At 32.8% G+C, this 22,176-nt stretch overlaps 1 protein-coding gene across 1 annotated transcript; it reads left to right on the forward strand.

The window, feature by feature from the left end:
• Positions 1–8,368: 8,368 nt before the first annotated feature.
• On the forward strand, positions 8,369–21,894 carry LOC132300624 (diaminopimelate decarboxylase 1, chloroplastic-like). Its single transcript, XM_059797800.1, has 8 exons — positions 8,369–8,922; positions 10,050–10,224; positions 12,611–12,760; positions 14,297–14,458; positions 16,140–16,325; positions 18,857–18,979; positions 19,064–19,153; positions 21,609–21,894. The coding sequence occupies exons 1-8, from the start codon at positions 8,426–8,428 to the stop codon at positions 21,687–21,689; spliced, it is 1,464 nt and encodes a 487-aa protein (XP_059653783.1). The 5' UTR covers positions 8,369–8,425; the 3' UTR covers positions 21,690–21,894.
• Positions 21,895–22,176: the final 282 nt, after the last annotated feature.

A 22,176-nucleotide genomic window follows, 5' to 3' on the forward strand; every position in this document is an offset into this window, starting at 1 on the left:
TATATATATATATATATATATATATTATGAAATCATCTGTTAAGTTTTTTATAGAATAAATAATTAAATGAATAAATCAGGTTGTTCTACTTTGACATACAGATGTAAACATAGGTTTCTTTCGAGCCGTAGTATTACATACACGAGAAGTTTAGGATACGAGAGAATCTTAGGGAAAGAATTTTAGAGCGAGATAGTAGGAGAGAAAAAATTTGGTATCGTGTGAGAGAATTTTAGAAAGGAAGAGGTGAATTTGAATCAAATAGAGGTTGTGAAACTGGGTCTTTTATATAATGGATGAAATATGGGTCAAAATGGATGACCCATATTCAATCCATTTAACCTTCTATAAAAATGGGTTGAATATGGGTCACTCATTTTGGCCTATATTTTTAAATGATTCACCCATATCTATTTTAAAGTAGACGGATATGGACGGGTTGGTAGGTCATGACCCATTTTGTCACCCCTACTGTCATTGATAGCAATCCATCGGGTTCTTCATATCAAAGTGGAGATGAAACTATATTATCTTATAAAACTATCAACTCAATGCATTTCGGGAAGAACCAGTTAACTCTGGTTCGAGTGGCATTTCACCTTAACCACAACTTGGTTGATTCTTCAACATCAATCGGTTCGTTTCTTTTATCAATGTGTCAATTCATTAGAAAAAACTGTAGTCATGTAAATAAAAATAACATATAGTTGGTTCTTGAATATAATAGAAAAGGACTAAATTAAGTTGCAAACTCTTAAGGAGAAGTTGTTTTCTGGTAAGTGAGAGTAAGTCCACTGAGAAGCATCTAAATGGGGGGTGCATCCCATGTATACACTACAGAAGAAGAATATATATTTCTATCAAATTGCAACAAAAGAAGGAAAAAAATAGGATTCAAATTTTGTAAGAAATGGTTCAATTTCTTTTAAGTTTGCAATATATTTATAGTTCACGTTGAGAACTGTGCATATTGTATTTTTTACATGTATTATATATCGCATAGTATTTTTTGCATGGTCAAAATGTTATAGTATTTTTTTTGGAGATACTTCGGAAGTTCAATAATGGGTTCATTAAGATGGTCACTAAAGTTGTCTAACAGAAAATATAAAATAACAACTTATTATCTTCCAACTAATACTAAAAAAGTTATGGAGAATTATGTGATATGTCAAAATATTTTTTAATAGAAAGTACCTTGTGAAATGTTTCTTTTTTTCTTTTGTGTGCGCGTGAATGTTTTCAGGTAAGTGACTCAACAAACTTTTGTCCATTTGTTATACTATTGGGTTAGAAACCCTTTTTGGTTACCATGTGTGAAATGTTGCCCCAAGAGAATGTCAAGATTGCTCATGTATAGTCTGATCCATGAATTTGTCATAATCATGTTCCGTTTTTTTAGTTTTGAATCCCTACAAGTTAAAAATTTAACGGTAATCTTTGCGGTAGCTATATTATGCTATGAACCATATATGTTGCTTTGATTACGTGGATTGCTTGAATAAATGGGCTATGGGGTAGTCTTTTGTGAAAATTTTGACTACATAATCATTTAGAAGATCTAAATTTTTATTCGTTTGAGGATTATGCTCTTAATACTTTTTTGGTTAAATGTATTTAATAATGTTGTAGCGGCCTATAACCATGCAGCAGGGGCAAAATTGTATATATAATATATTATATTTAGTCACTCAAGTTGTCTAACAGAAAATATAAAATAACATATGATCTTTGAACTAGTTCTAAAGAAGTTATGGAGAATTATGTAATATGTCAATATATATATATATATTAATAGAAAATATTATGTGATTTTTTTTTTTTTTTTCCTTTTTTTGTTGCTGTTGCTGTTTATTTATTTATTTTTTGGGTTCAAGTAAGTATTCACACACACTTTTGCTCACATTGTGGCCTGACTCCCTCCTCTCTTTGAGGATGGGTAGGTGCCCTTTTCGGTTATTATGTGTGAAATGTTAAGATCGCCTATGTAGTTCGATCCATGAATTTGTCATAATCATGTTCTATTTATTTAGTTTTGAATCCCTTTTGAATATTATTCTGCTGGTTAAAAATGTAATGGAATTCTTTATGGTGGCTATATTATGCTATGAACCATATATGATTGCTTTGATTTTGTGGATTGCTTGAATAAATGGGCTCTGAGGTAAACTTTCGTAAAAATTTCGACACATAATTATTTAGATCATCTAAATTTTTATTCATTTGAGGATTATGCTCTTAATGTTATGATTCTTGAGCTAAGCTTTACTGAGAAGTTCTTGCAAATATTACAGCTCTAACTTTTTACAAAATTATTATAGCAAGACATATTAATAGGCAAGTATTGTTTATATATTTTGTGACAAATGAAAAGTTTATTGCTCACTGTAAATGATCCCAGTATATATATATATATGTATATCACATGTATTGGTCAAGAGTTCCATTTGATTGGTAAAAAGTGGTATTACTCTTTTGTTATTTATTTATTTTTATTTATTTATTTTTTTCGTTCTCCATATAATTAATTTTACATTTTGATTTTGGTAAAACCTAATTTGACCCACAGTCCATTTTATATTCATCATTTCATTACTTCTCCTTTAAATTAGCACCAATTTTAACGGATCAGGATCATCACCTTTGCAAATTTAGGTCAAGATACGCGTAACAACTTTGTAGTTTTACTTGCCAATCGGATTTTGATACTCAAAAATGTGAAAACTGTTCTCTGTTCTTCTTCTCTGAAAATTATTCTCAAAAATTAGAAACACAAAACTGATCCAAGCGTATTCAAGTGCAAAAAAAAAAAAAGAAGAAGAAGAGGGGGAAAACCTAAAAAAAAAAAAAAGAAAGAAAAAGAAGAAGAGGAAAACATAAACAAAAGACTACCACACAAGTCTAATGGGGCCAAACATAAACAAAGACGACTATAAGTCAAGTAATGAGTTCTTAACATATTTAATTATTTGAGTAGGCGTATTTAATTATTTGAGTGGGTGAGCTTTACAGTATTCCAAGAAGGCCCTAAGTATTCAAGTACTAATTTCTTTCTCTCCGTGCTTTCATAATGCCACAATAACCCATCTAATTGATGTGTAAGGAGAAAACAATACTCAAAGTATGTCAACTCATTAAAAGTAGTTTTGGAAGAAAAAATATGTTGACAAAAAGTGTGTTCCTTTTTCTTTTTTCCTTGAGATATTAAATAGATTGTTACATTTGAAACTTTTTGTCATATATATTCTTTTGTTTTTTCTCCTTGATTTTTTATTGTATTAATTTGCATTATTTGCCAAATTTCAATAATTTACCAAATGATATTATTATATAAGGGGCCTGTGATTAGTGTATAGAGTTCTAGTTGACAATAATGTGCCTCATGAAGTATTCATAAGATATACTTTATTTTTTAAGGTAGTTTAATTAAATTAAGTGTCTACTAAAAATTAAAGTGCATAAAAGTGAATTATTTCATTAACAAAGAAAAGAGAAAAAAAGAATAGAAAAAGAGAATTAATTTTATCAAGAACAACAACTCTTATGGATGCGCCTTTAATTCTGTGATGCGATCTGTACTCTTTATTAAACTCTTCTCAACTTCCACATCAATAGGTGTTAAGAGCTCTTCTGCATCATGCAGCAACTAGTTCAAAAAAAGAAAAGAAAAGTCATTTAGGGGTGGCAAATAGACGGGTTAGGTTGAATTTGTATAGGGTCAAATGTGGGCGGGTTGAATATGGGTCACAACCCATATTTAACCCGTTTGTAACGGGTTAAATATGGATTGGGTAAAAATGAGTCTGGTCAACACGTCATGACCCGCTAATCGGTTTTAGGAAGAAAAAATAAAGTTATTATTTTGGATAATCTCATTATCATAATTTTTATTTTTATTTTTTTATTTTTATTTTTATTTTTATTTTATTAATATTATTATTTTTTACTTTAGATGGATAAAAGCTTGTAAAAATATGTATAGATAATTGTAAATCCTCTAATTTATTTTAGAAATTCTTTAAATTTATATTATTTTATTTTGTGACAATGCATCCACGAAGGTAAGATATTATATACATATATATTATGAAATTATCCGTTAAGCTTTTTATAGAATAAATAATTAAATGAATAAATCTGGTCATTCTACTTTGAAATACAGATATAAACATAGGTTTTTTTCGGGAAAAATTACATATAAATGGAGTCAAAGTTTCATATTTACTTAGAGGCTGAGTCAAAGTTTCATATTTCTCTAAAATGGATTGCTGAGGTGGCACATGGTTTTTTACTGTTTAGAAAATTGTGGTGCCTAAAATGCCCTTCCCTAACAAAAAAGTAGTACCTTCAGTGCAAAAAAGTAGTACCTTCAATTCAAAAAAGTAGTACCTTCGGAGAAAAAGTAGTACCTTCGCGGGTGTTTAAAAAACATGGTACCTGGACGCCAAAAAGTAGTACCTTCAGTTCAAAAAAGTAGCACATTCGAAGAAAAAGTAGTACCTTCGCGGAAGGGTATTTTAGGCACCACAATTTCTAAACAGTAAAAAACCATGTGCCACCTCAGCAATCCATTTTAGAGAAATATGGAACTTTGACTCAGCCTCTAAGTAAATATGAAACTTTGACTCCATTTATATGTAATTTTCCCTTTTTTTCGAGCCATAGTATTATATACACGAGAAGTCCATGATGCAGAGAGAATTTAGAGAAATAATTTTAGAGAGAGATAGTGGGAGAGAGAAATTTTGGGATCGTGTGAGAGAATTTTAGAAAGGAAGAAGTGAATTTGAGTCAAATAGAGGTTGTGAAACCGAGTCTCTTATATAATGGGTGAAATATGAGTCAAAATGGGTGACCCATATTCAACCCATTTAACCCTCTATAAAATTGAGTTGAATATGGGTCACCCATTTTGACCCATATTTTAAAATGGTTCACCCATATCTATTTTAAAACGGATTGATGGGTCATGAGTCATTTTGCCATCCCTAATGTCATTGATAGCAACCCATTGGGTTGTTCATATCAAAGTGGAGATGAAACTGTATTATCTTATAAAACTATCAACTCAATGCATTTTGGGGAGAGACAGTTAGCTCTGGGTTCAAGTGTCATTTCACCCAACCACAACTCATTCGTTGATTCTTCAACATCGTTCGCTTCTCTTATCAATGTGTCAATTCGTTAAAAAAAAACTGTAATCATGTAAATAAAAATAACATATAGTTGGTGGTGACTTTTTTTGTTTTTTTATTTGTTCTCTGCCTTCTTCATTTGTGAGGATTGGTGATTTTTGTTTCATTTCATTTTTTTTTTTTTTTTTTGGGTTAAATGTATTTACTAATGTTGTAGCTGCATATAACCATGCAGCAGGGGCAAAACTGTATATATAATATATTATATTTAGTCACTCAAGGTGTTTAACAGAAAATATAAAATAACATATGATCTTCAAACTAGTTCTAAAAAAGTTATGGGGAATTATGTGATATGTCAAAATATACATTTTTTTTTTTTTAAATAGAAAGGACTAGCTATGTGATTTTTTTATTTTTTTTTATTTTTTTTTTGCTGTTGCTGTTGATTTTTATTTTTTATTTATTTTTTTGGAGTTCAGGTAAGTACTAACACATATTTTTGTCTACATCTTGACCCCCTTCTCTTTTTGAGGATGGGTAAGTTATACCATTGGGCTAGAAGCTCTTTTCGGTTACTATGTGTGAAATGTTAAGATTGACCATGTAATTTGATCCATGAATTTGTCATAATCATGTTCCGTTTATTTAGTTTTGAATCCCTTTTGAATATACCCCTGCTGGTTAAAAATGTAATGGAATTCTTTATGGTGGCTACATTATGTTATGAACCATATATGATTGCTTTGATTGTGTGGATTGCTTGAATAAATGGGCTATTCGTAAAAATTTCAACACATAATTATTTAGATCATCTAAATTTTTATTCGTTTGAGAATTATGCTCTTAGTATTACGATTCTTGATGTAGGTGTGCGGGGAGAGACTAAAGCTCTTTCATTGGCAGAAGTCTGATAACGAATGCAAGAAGCATTGGTGTCATACGCGGTGGTTTTGGGTACTTTTTTGTGGTTATGGGGAGCCTATCGAGTGCTCGACTGAGTAGGGCACAAAAATATCACTTTTTGTGGATCAGTGACTTCAAATTTATTAGGTGACTGGAAAGCGTATTGAGAACTAGACCAAGAAGATAAAAACTACTGGTATCTTTCTGATGCTTGACCTATGCTTTACTGAGAAGTTCTTGTAAAAATTACAGCTCTAACTTTTTACAAAATTATTATAACAAGACATACAATAGGCAAGTATATATTGTTTATACAATTTGTGACAAATGAAAAGTTTATTGCTCACTGTAAATGATCCCGGTATGTATATATATATATATTTCACATGTATTGGTCCAAGAGTTTCATTTGATTGGTAAAAAGTGGAATTACCTCTTTTGTTATTTTTTTTATTATTATTATAATTTTTTCGCTCTCCAGGAGGAGAAGGAGGAGAAAAAAAAGTAGGAGGAGGGAAGACCTCAGTACCATTCTATTACCATAGGAACATTCAAGTTCCATAGATTTATTATTTTAGGAATTGCCAAACATTAATAAAGAGCAAGACAAGTCAATTATTGAGTTTTCGTGTGTGAAAGAAAACATCAACAAAAGACTATCACGCAAGTTTAGTGGGACCAAACATAAATAAAGACGATCATAAGTCAAGTAATGAGTTCTTAGCGTATTTAATTATTTAAGCGGGTGGGCCTTATCATATTAATTATTTGAGTGGGTGGGCCTTATTATATTCCAAACAGGCCCCAAGTATCCAAATACTAATTTCTTTCCGTTCGTGCTTTCACAATGCAGAATAACTCATCTAATTGATGTGTACTGAGAAAACAATACTTAAAGTATGTCAACTTATTAAAATAGTTTTGGAAGAAAAAATATGGTGACAAAGTGTGTTCCTTTTTCTTTTTTCCTTGAGATTTTAAATAGATTGTTACATTTGAAACTTTTTTTCATATATATTCTTTTGTTTTTTCTCCTTGATTTTTTATTGTATTAATTTGCATTATTTGCCAAATTTCAATAATTTACCAAATGATATTATTATATACAGGGCTTGTGATTAGTGTGTAGAATTCTAGTTGACAATAATGTGCCTCATGTCATTTTCCGAAAAAAAAAAAAAATATAATGTGCCTCATGAAGTATTCATAAGATATACTTTATTTTTTTTAAAGGTAATTTAACTTTTAGCTGGTAGCTGTAGAACTTCCTTTGGCTTCTTCAATTTTCACTCTAAACAAAATAGTTTAACTTTTAACCGTTTCAACATCTAACTCCAGATTTTCTAGAATAAAAATAGTTTTGTCTTCTTTTTATAGTTAGTACTATTTGTTTTGTTTTGTCAAAGAGTTACCATTACTCTTTGTTATTTCATTTGACTTTTTTTTTTTTTTTTTTTGGTTCCCGGGAGAATTAATTAATTTTACATTTTGGTAAAGCTAATTTGACACCAAACCGTCAATCCTTTCTTTATATTCATGATTTCTCCTTTAAATTAGCGCCAATTTTAATTGATCAGATCATCTCCTTTGCAAATTTAGGTCTTGTGTTGTTTCAACAATACAACAACTTTAATGATGAAATTATCTTTAGTGTTGTTTAAATTTCATTTCATCATTGACTGACCTACTTATGTTATCTTGCGTGTGATTGTACAAATAAAATTTTATGTTGGAATTTTTTTAAATAAAATTATTTTGTAATTTTATACACTAAGTTTTCTAAAATAGAACTTATCAATACTTAGTGGATTGGGGTTGTGAATTTATGTAATTAGTATTATGTTCATTTACCATTAAAATGTTTTGAAATTTGAATATTTTATTACGACATAGATATATATTTTATTTTGAGTTAGATGTCATAGAAACATCTAAGATCCAGTAATACTTTTGTAATTTTTTTTTTAAAAAATAGATTTAATGCAATTTTAAATATATTAGGTGTTAATTAGAATAATAAAATAAAATTTTAAGGATAAAAAATATTTAGCTCTAATTTTCGAATTAAAATCCCAAATTTCCTTCTTATGAAAAAAAATCCAAACCTGGGTTCGGAATATGTCAACAAGGCAGCCAAACACAGTATACCTAATGTGGTCAAACCTCAATTTTTCCGAGGTAGAAATTAGAATAATGTTTTCGTTATTTTCCCTTCTCACAAGGGTCAATTTTGAGTACTAATTCAACAATTTCATTGGCCTGTGATGTATTCATATCACAGGCAAGTGACTTACTGGCTACCCCCAAATGTAAAACCCTTCGTCAACACTGTCTGCAACAAATTTTTCTCACTCAAAACTCAGTGCTCTTGTCTGCTCCTTCAATGGCGGCTTCTCATCTTCTTTCTCACTCACCAACTTTTCCCAAATTCCTTAAATACCCTTCAAACTCCACCACAAACCCATTTGTTAGCAAGCCCATTATCACCTTCAAACCCATCTCAAGAACCCTAAACCTAAGGGCGGTCCTGTCCCAAAACCCTACAAAAACCCTAGCATCTGACCCACAAACTCAAAGTTTTCAGCACTGTTTCACCAAATCTGAAGATGGGTATTTGTACTGTGAGGGCCTTAAGGTTGAGGATGTCATGGAGACAGTGGAGAGAAGGCCTTTCTATCTTTACAGCAAGCCCCAAATCACAAGAAATGTCGAGGCTTACAGGGATGCTTTGGAGGGTTTGAATTCGGTTATTGGGTATGCAATCAAAGCCAACAACAATCTCAAGATTTTGGAGCATTTGAGAAAGTTGGGTTGTGGTGCTGTGCTGGTCAGTGGCAATGAGCTCAGATTGGCGCTTCGTGCCCGGTTTGATCCCACTAGGTAAACTAAATTATATGGTATATGCCTTAATATTATTATGCACACACATTTTTAGCTTGGTTTCAGAATATGGTTGTGCTTTGTGTTGGAATTTTGGTATTTAATAGTGTGTGTTAGCAGCTAAAGATTGCATCTATGTAATTCATAGAATCCGCAGAAGTTCAGAGTTTTTTGTCATCTCTCTACTGCTCGTGTTGCTTTTGGTATCAAGACTCAGACTAAGTTCATTTTGAGACATTTTTTTTTCTTCATAATTATTCATTTTGAGACATTGACATGGTATTTTTGTCTCCATGGTTGCTCGAGTGATTTGTAATATAGCTGGGAAATGTTGCAAGACGCACAATTTTGATTAGAGAAAGGTTGTTTTGAAATTGATACTGGGTTTTCGGCAGACAGGGTTTGATTAATGTTTGCTTGTTCATAAGTTGTCTGATGTACATTGGACGGTGATAAATTAAGCATCCATTTTGGACCTAAGACAGCTGTTCATTGTAAGAAGTAGTATGTATACATAAAGTTGCAAATGATAACCTAAAAAAAAAACAATGTCTTTTGTACAATGCGATTTTCTCGCTTATCAAGCAGTTTAAATTGTTTAATTCTGCATTATTTTGCAAATGCTTTTGTAGAGGATGCCATGTGTTCATTTTTATTTTTTATTTTTAAAGTGATTAAATCTTTGATAAGTGGATAAATATGATATAAGACTTCATACAGAAAATTGAAAAGAAGAAAAAAGTATTTTAAAATTTAAATGCTTTCCACTCTCAAAATTTCTAAGACTAGGGATGGAAGTGTGCAATACAGTTTTTAGAACTTCCAAATTCATTATATAGATATAAAATTGCTTCATTAGTAATACACAAGGTACAGATGCCATGTTTCTATATAAGAAAAATGAAAAAAAATAAAATAAAGGAAGAGAATAGGGATTTCTTTTTGCAGATTAATGTCATTACCAAATTGCATCTTGCAAAATATTTTTGGCAATATAAATATGCTGTATAAAAAATTTAACCCGTCTCCCTATTAATTATTTCATTCTTGGTTTAAGTGTAATTTTGGGATGTGCTTGTTAGTGCCCCATGTAGTTTTAACTTGTTGCATTATGTTTGGAAGAACAGGTGTATTTTTAATGGAAATGGAAAGCTCTTGGAGGATCTGGTATTAGCCGCCCAGGAAGGTGTTTTTGTCAATGTTGATAGTGAATTTGATTTAGAAAATATTGTATCGGCTTCAAGAATTGCTGGGAAGAAGGTTAATGTATTACTCCGGATAAATCCAGATGTGGATCCTCAGGTCAGTAGATGCCGAATTTTAACTCGTGTTATGATAATGATACGTATGAAGTCTAAGATTCAGTATTATTATTATTAAAAAAAAATAATTCCTATATGTGCATGTATGATTTCTATATTGTCATGTTGAACTGAACAATACTAGTGCATTGTCTTCTCTATCTATCAAGGAAATTTAAATTCTTCAAACACGAAAAAAGAAATAGGGGTCTGCCATTAACGTTATGAAGATTTCTTGAGCTCCAAGATAGAGACCTGAACAGCAAAACACAACTATTACTTTGGTTAATCTTAATCAATCTTGTCACTTCGTTTACTGTTCATAAACCCGATCTGTTCGTAAATCTGTTTTGCTCACAAATTAAACACAGTTCATAAATCTCATCCAAAATTTGCAGTTCATAAATCTCTTGGAGTTCATAAATCGATCCGAGTTCGTAAATTAGGAATCCTTAATTCATAAATTATCTTAGAATTGATTTTGTTGTCCCCTCTTAGCGCATTCCTTCGTTTAACTGGATCTAGTTTTTGTGAAAACATGCAAGTTTTATAAAAACATGAACGATGCAAGGAAGAGAATAGAAGTAGTCTATGCACTTGCTCATTAGTCTTTTCTAGAATTAGTAGGAATCAAAGATGCAAGTTTTATAAAAACATGAATGACTCAAGAAAGGGAATAGAAGTAGATAATAATAATGTCAATCCGCTTGCTCATTAGCCTTTTCCGCCATTAGGAGGGAATCCTAGCGGAGAATGCACTCCCCAGGATATTTATCCTAAAAAGGTCACTTTGTTCCAGTCGGACACATAATGCACTGTGCAAAATTGGGGCAAAGCTTTAAGCAATGGTCTGATTGAATGAGAGCGGAGCAATACAGGACTGATGAAATGAAACATTTCCCTTCTTTTTATGAGTAAGGCTAGAAGAGAGCCCTTTTCATAACACGAGTCATGAATTCCATTTTTAATCACTGGGTTAAGACAGTTTTTGAGATATGTGAAAACTCAAATGAATCTTGTAGTTACTCTCTCAATCCAATAGTCAACAAAAGTGAGCTCATCTCTATTGTAATGAGAGGACTCTCTTTATAGCCTTACTCTCTTTTTATAATGTTTGTGTTTCTAAGAATAATACCAAGCCAATTCTAGGCTTAATCGTACCCTTATTAAGACAGTTTTTAATCACTAGATTAAGACAGTTTTTGAGATATGTGAAAAGTCAAATGAATCTTGTAGTTACTCTCTCAATCGAATAGTCAACAAAAGAGAGCTCATATCTCTTGTAATGAGAGGACTCTTTTTATAGCCTTACTCTCTTTTAATAATGTTTGTGTTTCTAAGAATAATACCAAAGCCAATTCTAGGCTTAATCATACCCTGATAGGCACTTGAAATATGCTAATGTGAAAGGGAAATGATGTGAGAGATGTAATACCGTGCAAATGAGTATTTACATGCATGTCAGCGGGTTTAATGCATATGGGAGTGAGTGAGCTAGTGTGTGTAAATGATTGAGCTGTTGTGCATGTGTTACATTTGTATGTGAATGGACCAGTATGTGACCATGTGCAAGTGTGTGCAGAGAAATCATAATGTATGTTTGTACGTATTAAAACCCAAAATTATAATACAGACGACTGAATTTTTTTAGACTAAAGGCATAGTTAAATATATGGTGTGTTTTATGTAAATATTTGTAGATAAGTTTGAGGAACCAAACTTTGGACTGGGCTCTCAGCAAATCATTGTCAAATTTTAATGTATCTACATTTTATAGTTCTACAATACTAAGGTGAGGTTACCTTTGAAGCTAACTTAAAAATTCTTTTCTGTAAATCTATAGAACCATGCTTTGTTTCATGATAAAAGGTTTACACTGATATGCATAGGGGTTTTGCATAAGCCTTTTGACATTGATTTTTGTGATACATAATCATCTCTATTACCAGAAATATGGTACAGCCACTTACTCCTAACCACTATTTTGGTCACACACTACCAGTACAACAATCCTATGCCACTGCACTGACACCACCACAATAACTATTGCCACTTCTGCTGCAACTGCCCCCTACTGTCACCACTATTAGCTTTAATAATCAACCATCACCTAAGTACCATTTATTGCTTTGACACCCCTGCAACCACCTCGTCCATACCAGTCCACTGCCAATGTCCTGCTATATCACTACACCAGAAGCTCCTCTATCCCTATTAATGGCTATGATATGTACTTTGTCTTGGAAATTTTGCTACCTTTTCTTCTACTTTTTTTTTTTCCCCTGCAATTAGAGGTTGTTCCGTACATAAAATTTTGAAGGTATTAATTTCTCTTTGTTTTAATAGTAAACTTCATTCTTGTTTGCTGGATGCGTATGTTTTCTTAGGTCCATCCATATGTTGCCACTGGAAATAAGAATTCCAAATTTGGTATTAGAAATGAGAAGCTGCAATGGTTTCTGGATTCTGTGAAGGCACATCCAGATGAGCTGAAGCTTGTGGGCGCCCATTGCCATCTCGGCTCTACCATTACCAAGGTACCTTAACAGGACTCTGTTTTCTACTTCATATTTTAGAATATGATTTTGCAATGTTATACTAATGAAATGAACTTGGAACTAGCAGTGCTCACTATAATTTCATTAATGTTTGTCACACAATTGAAAGTTCTTGAAATTTTTTTATTCATTTATTCCTATTTCCATATGTATGACACCAATTATGATTGTATATGTGTTTAGCATTTGGTAAATGAGCAGGAATTTCCATTATATATATGATTTATAGGCTGCTGATTTGAATGTTTTGTTCTTGTGCTAAATGTGAGACATCGTATACCTCTCTTTGTGCAGAGACAAATTTCTCCCATTTTTTTGGCTTCTTTCTGTGCTAAATTAAGTAAAGGGAAAATCTTTGTTTTCAGTGCCCTGGGAAAAATATCTAAGAATAAATGCTAATTTTGAAGATGGATCGACAATGCTTGTGTTGTGTCTGTGCCCGCGTATGTGTGAGAGAGGAAAAATCATATAGGATAAGAAATGATAAGTTATAGATTAAAAAAAAAAGGGTGGTAAATTTAAAACATTGTTTAAAGTTAGTTTGTTTCAGAATTATTTCAATTAAAAAATTCAGTTTCTGTTTTTTATTTTTATTTTTGAATACTCCAATTCCTTATTTGAGAAAGACATGTCATTCTCTTGATGAATGATTAAGAAAAGATTGTACCATTTTAACTGAAAGTATCTCGTAAACTTTTAACAAAAAACAATTACCAAAAAAAAATAGAGAAGTTTTTGTAACGTAAACGAGGAGTAGCTATTGAAATTGTCATTTAACAAGTGACAACTAAAAATATTAGTATATCTGATATCATTTTCATTGGTGGAATTCTTGTCTCCTTCGTCCCGCAATACTTTAGTTTTCCCACCTTCCCACTTTCCCCGAATTTGTTCAATTCGAGTATAGCATATCTTGATAAATATTTTTCTCGTAAAACGCCATCCAATTGGAGTATTAGTATATCTTTATAATTTGTTATGTTGCATCAAGAACAACCATAATAATTATCTTAATTATTTGTTTCACAATATTTGGGCTTTCAAAAGTAAGCTAAAATGTTCAAGTTGAAATTTTATGTGTTTTATGGGGACACAAGTTATTTTTATTTTCAAACTCACTATTTTTGGGGCCAATAAATAAATGTTATGGATTTATTTATTTGTTTATTTATTTCTTTTATTATTATTATTATTATTATTATTATTATTTTTTGGGGGGGGGGGTGGGTGTGGGGAGAGGAAGAGAGTAATTAATTTTTTTCCTAGGGGTGAAGTTAGTTTTTTATTTATTTTTAAATATATATAAAATCACTATTTTTGAGGGGTCATATATATATTTTATGTATCTCCTCCATTTGGATTTATTTTCTGTTAATTTACCTCTACTTTTTTCATTATTGACATTATGCAAATTTTTTGTATCCAGTGTACTTCAATTTATTTATTTTTAATTTTATGCATCAAATTCTCCTATGTTATATGTAAATCTAAAAGAATTCCTATTATTATTTTCAGGTAGACATTTTCAGGGATGCTGCAGTCCTTATGGTGGATTACATCGACCAAATTCGAGCACAGGGCTTCGAAATAAATTATTTAAACATTGGAGGTGGTCTGGGGATTGATTATTATCATGCTGGAGCTATCCTACCTACACCCAGAGATCTTATCAACACTGTGAGACTATATATCTAATTTAGTCATACGATCATATGAAATTCATTCTATAAGGAAAAAGTGATCATCCATGGTTCTTAGTTTGATAGTGAGGATGTTATTTAGTGGGGTAAATATCATGTTAGTTCTTGATACACAGCTAGTTTTGTTTTGCAATACTTTTGTATTAGATAACATTATTATCCAAGTATTGTCGAATGACTTCTGAGTTCTGTCCTCAACACAGTATTCTAATGAGTATAAATGCCACATTCTAAGCTTGGGCAGTACTATTTTACATTTAAATGCCTTAATGGGTCTAAGATGATGGGTACTTGCAGTTGGTACACCACCCTATCAATTGGCAGAATGGTAGTACCACTTGGGTCTGAAAGATTAATATATTTGTATATATTTATATTTATAACGGAAGGTGTCCTCATCGCTTTAGGGGTGTGACTAATCTCTTTGGAGACCGCAATCACCCCCAAACCACAGGTATTGGGTAAGCCCAGGGGATGGGAATTTTAACACTCCCAAGAATTGAACTCATGACCTCTGGGTCATCATGCCAGAGAGGCCTTATGCCTACTCGGATACCGTGTGGGGGTTCAGTCCGAAGAATTAGTAGCCAATATCATCATTCAACTACTTACAGAAGAGAAGACCTAATTTCTCTCCTTCCTAAATTCAGAAAGATATCAAAAGAGATTGTTGTATTAAATTATTGCCTATGATAAACGATAATTGGAAGCCTTCAGATTTAGTTATTCTATTTTATATGTTTTTCATGGTATTGCAGTGCATGCATACATATTACATTTTTTTTTTTGGTGTCTGTGTTTTGTGTCTGAACAATGAAAGAGATTTTATTACTTGACACTTTTAGTTTGTAATTCTTATGATGATAAGGACACAAACTGTAATGCATTGATCATGGCACTCATACATGTGTCTGGTAGCTCCAACTCACCAAGACGCACAAGTCATTTATGGTCTTGTGGGTTTGTGTGCCTTGAAACAAGTATCAGCATACGCAATGATAGTCTCTGGCCTGTATTTTGAAACTAAATATCTACATTTTCTGAATATAGTGATGCCTACTTGCTGGAAAGATTTTTGTGTTAGCAAAGTTGAAAGTCTAGTGGTATTTCATCTCCTTCCAAAGTGAAAGGTAGAGACTTCGAGTCTCCCCAAGAACATTGTGGGAGTTCTTTGCTAGGACATACACAAAAAGAAAAAAAAAACGAAGTCCTTAAATCTTTTTTATGTAACAAGCCAATTGACAACCCTTATTGGATAGTTGAGTTGGCATAGAGACTTTGAAGTATATCTCTGAAGTCTTGTCATCAATTCATGTAGGCTTTAAGCTTCTGCCTTGGTCTTACCTCATACCATGGTTTTGGGGGTGATTGCAGGTATCCAAAGGATTTAATCCCGCTCCTAAAGGGAGAAGGGAAACCATTTATTAAAGCAGTTGACTAATGTTTTTACCACCCAAAAGTCTTAAAGAGGAAGTTGAATTCCTTAGTCAAATTGAAATCAGGATTTATTCTGGGTTCACTCAACGCTGATAGAGATGTTTAAATGATGATTAAAACCTTACCTCCTAGTGTTGCAGGTATTACAGAGATTCAGAGGAATTTATTCTTTGGACTATCTGATGTTCACCATCTTTTCTCTTTATGGATGGTTGCTGCAGGTACGGGAACTGGTCCTTTCACGAAATCTCAACCTCATCATTGAACCTGGGAGATCTCTTATTGCAAATACTTGCTGCTTGGTAAATCGTGTGACGGGGGTAAAAACTAATGGTACAAAAAATTTTATTGTCATTGATGGCAGCATGGCAGAACTTATCCGTCCTAGCCTTTATGATGCTTATCAAGTAAGATTTCTAGTACCATTAGCTAGTCTTATTGCCAAATATGCTGGCTTTTGGGAATGGTGTTTTTTGCACATTCCATGTTATATTTTTTTGGTTTACTTTTGAATATAAAATTTGGATAATTGACATTTTCTCCCTCATAGAATTTTTTTCTGTTTTCTTTGCTCCATTGCAGTGGTTGTAGCCAAATACTTTGGTTCCTAGAAGACTCTTCTTGTGGCATTTTTGCAATGTTTGACATGTTGACAAATTGATGCATTTCCTTGTGGAGCATCATATTGAAAATTTGAAACAACAATAAGAGTTCCATTTTGTTTTGATGTAGCCTTTTTGGGGACTAATATGCATGTTGGGCACCAACACTTGTCCAAGTGTACCTTTTTAGTGAGAGACCTGATAATTACAGCCAGTCTAGGTGTCAACTATATTACATGGACTCGGATTCATGTGTTGGGTTCTGGAATGTGTCTAAAGTGTCGGTTTATCAAAACTCTAAACCCAAGGACAGCTAAATATTCATATTAGTTAATATTTTCTTTTATTTTCTAATGTGAAATAATGTTTTCACTTGTTTTTATGGCAGCAAATGAACCGAGCTGTTCATGAACAACTCGGGCTCAGCTCTGGCTTGTTCGTTAAGTAAACAAGCCAAGTTCGAGCTCATTTTCCAGGTTCGTTTAGTAAACGAGCCGAGCTTGAACAATGTTAAGCTCGGCTCGTGAGCAGGCTCGTTTGCATAAATATATATAAAATTTTATTTTTTATATGTAAAAACATAGCCCATCCATATAAATTTAGTCCAAATACATGTAAATCTTTAATTGGCTCAATTGGATACATGTAAATCTTGAATTGGCCCCAAATGGAAGCCCATCTTGCACCTAAAATCCCATTCAACTAAACAATACAATGGCCCAAGTTATGGTTTCATCTAAGCCATTGGATCTTTTATATACATGTTAAAGGTGAAAAGGTCAGATAACCCTAAATAGCCGCAGCAACAAGACGACGCTCCTCAAGCTCTGCAACTCGTGTAACTCTTCTAGCCATTGCTCCCGCCTCCCTTCGACTCCACCGAGACCAAATATAAATATTACTCTACTCTCTGTATTCCCTCACTGGTTGGCCTTTCTTCAACTCCATCAGTGACCAATGATACTTTGCTCTCTCTCTATTCCCTGTTGGTGGAACCAGAAATTGGTGGAGAAGATGAAGATCTGATTGGTTAATGGTTGAAGATGGTGGCAATCTTTGTGTCTGAAAACTGTTTCTTATATATATATCTTACCCTTCCTGCTTCAGGGGGCCATGGAAAATGCTTCGTTTGATCGATATATATATATATATATATATATATATATATACACTCAAGAGCCCGGGCCTAGCCGAGCTCATCAAAAATCTGCCGAGCCGAGCCCGAGCTAGGCCTAGCCAGGCTTGTCCGAACCCGACCACACTTAAAATTTAGGCGAGCCGAGCCCGAGCAACCTAAAGCTCAGCTCGGCTTGGCTCTGCTCATTTGCAGCCCTACTTGTTTTGAAGCAAAAAAAACAAAGTAAAAGAGTTTTATATATAATAATAAAGTGTAAGTATTTGGATATGCGTGTTTGGTGCATGCCTAATTATGAATGTCAAGGCACATATCCCATACCTATGTTCTGAGTGTTGCGTGTCTGGTTACGTTACATGGACTCTTCAAAAGTGGGTGAAGTACCCGCGTCGGACACACAATATTGGGACATGGGTATGTGTCTGACATTTGCGGTTGGACATACACCTAAAAAAACACATCCAGTTATTTAATTTTATTATATTAATTATTGATTCAAAACGAATGAGAAACTTATATTAGACACTACATAAAGAAATTATTTTTACTCTAAAAGATAAAATAAAATTATTAAATAATATTGATATTCATCAGTGTCCCATGTGTCCTTTTGTTTGGGATTTGACAAGTTCGATGTGTGGATACATATCCATACTGACACACGTGCCCGAGTCTAGGTAACATAGGCATCCGATGTGGGTAGTTCATGCATTTTTGAAGAGTTCTTGTAGCATAGGTTAGTAAATGGCTTTATTTTTTTGACAAATTTCTGATATTTGCAACCCTAATATGCTGTAGGAGTTGGTGATGTTTCTGCTGTTTGTTTTAGTAAAATGCTAAAATTCATCCTATATAAATTTGTCCTGTTCTGAAGATAAGCCCGTCAAGCTTTATTCATTTGCAGCACTGTGTTTTACATAAGAATTTCAATCAAATATAAACCAAAACCCAAACTATCACTTCAACATTGTTCTTTTTTGAAAGCTTGTTTTTTACTTCTGCAATACTAAATTGGTACTAATTACATATATCCTGTTCTGAAGAGAAGACCAGTAAACCTTTATCCCCCTGCAAGTCTGTATTTTACATGAGACTTTCTATCTAATAGAAATCCAAACCCACCTATCCTTGAAAATTCTGTCATTTTTCTTTTCCAGATAACTTGTTTCTTTCTTCTCATCATCTTCATTTATGAGTGCAGCACATAGAACTAGTTTCTCCTTCACCATCTGAAGCTGAGATTTCTACTTTTGATGTGGTGGGCCCAGTCTGTGAGTCAGCAGATTTCTTGGGAAAGGAAAGGGAACTTCCCACTCCAGCTAGGGTATTGCGTTGTACCACTTTTTATGGGATGGTTACAGCAATACTATTATTCTATTGTTCACTGATCAGGAGTTTTACTTTTCAGGGAGCTGGCTTGGTAGTTCATGATGCAGGTGCTTATTGCATGAGCATGGCATCAACTTACAACCTCAAGATGCGCCCACCTGAGTACTGGGTATGCCATTTGACTTCATATTGTATTCACCAACTCTCTAAGTGCCCGAATTCTTTTCCATTTTCAGATTCCAACTCTTTAAAGGGACATGCAATTAATGCATTATTCCTTCTTAAAATTCCAAAACTACCCATTTCAAGTTTAAAATTTCATATGGTAAGTTGTGAGAAGTGTTCAAAAGTTGAGGATAGTTTGTGAAATATAAAATCTTTTTGGATTGACATTTTAATTGGGAGATGAATTTTGGGACTACCAAAAATGGAAAAGGGACAAGAGTTTTTGGATGGGGGAGTAATTGTTATTAATTTTAAATATATATTTTGTTATTGTTAACGCAATGTCAAGAACAATTTTCTCATCATATTGAATGATCAAATTAAATTCTGATAATTTTAGACAGACATTTCTGCATTATCAGTCATAGGGAGTGTAGTTTTATCTAGGTGTTGGTTTTGTTTATTCGAAGGACTTCAAAATTAGAAAACCTTACTAAATTTAAGAGTTTTAAGTTTATTGAATATTAGAGAAAACATGAGGGAGATAGCTTCTCTCTCTCTTTATTTATTTATTATTATTATTTTTTGTCCTTTTCCTTTTCCTCACTAAATCCAAACCAAATAAAGCAACAACAAACAATCAAAAATAAAGCCTTTCCCAACTACTTGAGCTCTGCTATATGAATCCTATATGAATCCTATTTTCCCATTCTACTCTACTTAAGACCATACGCTTTGGTCAAATCACATGTCATCATACCTTTTCTTATTACCTCTATCCATATTAATTTTGGTCTTTTTCATTTTCCTAGCATTACTCTCAACATGGATCATGTTATTGTTCTTTACTGTTGCACTTAGTGATCATCTTTGCCCATGTCCACACCATCTTAATCGAAATTTTTTTTCCCCCATTTTAACTCCAATGGTTGCTACTTCAACCATTTCATGAATTTGTTCATTTTTAATTGTATCATTTCATTTTTAATATAATTTTTACATTTTTTTCACAATCACTTTGTGCATATGTTATTTCTTAGATGCCCCACATTCTTTCCATTAAATAATGATTGGTCTGATAACTTTTTTGTAGAACTTTCATTTCAATCTTAGAGGGACATGTCGATTTCACAATATTTCAGACACTCCCCTTTATTTCCCATCCTGTCTTGACTCTGATTAACGTCATCTCCAATTAATCCATTGTGAATGATTGAGCCTAAATAGGGGAAATGTTCACTTTTTGGTATCTCTTGATTCTCAATCTTCATTGCATCTGTATTTGTATTTCTAGATTAACTAAAAAATTACATTCAATGTATTTAGATTTATTGTAACTTATCTTAAATCCTTCTAATTCTAGAGAGCCTCCTAACCTCCACTTTAACAATTACTCTTTCTAGTTTTATCATTTCAAACAATACCATGGACGAATAACATATACTATAAATTTTCATCCTAAATGTGACTTGTCATTTCTCGCCAATTCATCTATAACTAAGCCAAACAAATATGAGCTTAATATTATTAATCTTGATGTTAGATTAATACAACAATTGGGAATTCACTCATTGTCCTCGGTAGTCATTCTAACTATTCTTAGGCTTTCACCTTTATCATGTTAATATATTCCTTTGTGGTTCCTTCTTTTTTATTTTTATTTCTTAAAAAGAAGAAGAAACTCTCCATATTAGATCTCTCTCCACCCCCTCCCCCTCCCCCTCCCCCGCTTCTGTTTTTTCTTTTTAAGAAACTCTCCATATTAGATCTCTAGATTAGTTATCATAAGCTTTATCTTTTTCTCTTTTCTCTATAATCTATATACTTTCATTAGTCTCCTCAATAATTAAATAGCCTCAATCGACACCTCCCATGCATAATTCCGAATTGATTTTCCAGACACCCGTCTTAATTGGTGTCCAATAATTAGTACAACTTCGTATCCCCTTTTATTATTATTTATATCGATACTACAATACTTTTGTGTCACTCATCAGTATTCTCTTTGTTGTTATTTTCTTATTAAACAGTTTTGACAGCCAAGACACACCATCATCCCTCAACAGTTCTAAACCTTCAAACCAAATAAAGCCTCAAGTGAATATTTTCTGCTTGTTTATAAAGGAGAAGATGAATTTATCTTGTGAACCTTTTTTATTGACTTAACTAGCTTGAGCATTCCCTGCCACATATGATGCAAAAAAGTTTGAAGAGATGACATTTAAACATGAATTTCATATTAAAAGTTTGTTCTTCTTCCTCCGGCATGTTCCTCCTAAACTTAATTCTTCCCGTAAATGAGCACCTGGCTTTTCATTTTTCAATTTTAATCCATGGCGGGGGAAATTTTATGTTCAAATTGGCATTGACTCGTGTATATTTGACTAAATTAAACTTGCGCATATACTTTTTTTGCCATTAGTACTCTAAGCGCAGAGAATTTGAATTGATGTTTTTAGGTCGAAGAAGATGGATCAGTAACCAAGATACGGCATGCAGAAACATTTGAAGACCATATGAGATACTTCGAGGGTCTTTAATTTTGTTTGTAGCAGACGTGATTATTTTTACCGTAGCAGGGTAAGAGTCTTGAGCTTTGCTCTTATGTTTGCAGGGTCTGCTAATGCATGCCCTGGATATTGTGTATCTGAAAATTGTGCCGCTGAATAATGTATCAGTTCTGTTAAACAATCCAGTACAATCTACTTAGAGGAATGGTAAGATCAGGAAGCTGCTATTTTCTCATACATTTGAGTTACAGCTTGAGCCGTGAGAAAGTAAAGGGAAAAAACAATTGTCCATGGGCTCTATATTATTTTTGCCCGATTACGATACTTCTGACTCCAGACTTCCACAGATGATGATGTTGCATTCACTGCTTGGGGTTTGATTTTCATTTCACAGATGGGAATCCTGGTTGAGGCCTAAATTTGGTAATGTTGCTCTTTTAGATTTTGTTTTTGGTTTTTTTTTTTTTTTTTTAATTTTTAGAAATTGACTTTGAACAATGGATTTCTCATGTTTAAT

The sequence above is a fragment of the Cornus florida genome, unplaced genomic scaffold, assembly GCF_030987335.1.
Source record: "Cornus florida cultivar Cherokee Brave unplaced genomic scaffold, ASM3098733v1 CherokeeBrave_3.0.0_Hap2_Chr03, whole genome shotgun sequence".
Classification (NCBI taxonomy): domain Eukaryota; kingdom Viridiplantae; phylum Streptophyta; class Magnoliopsida; order Cornales; family Cornaceae; genus Cornus; species Cornus florida.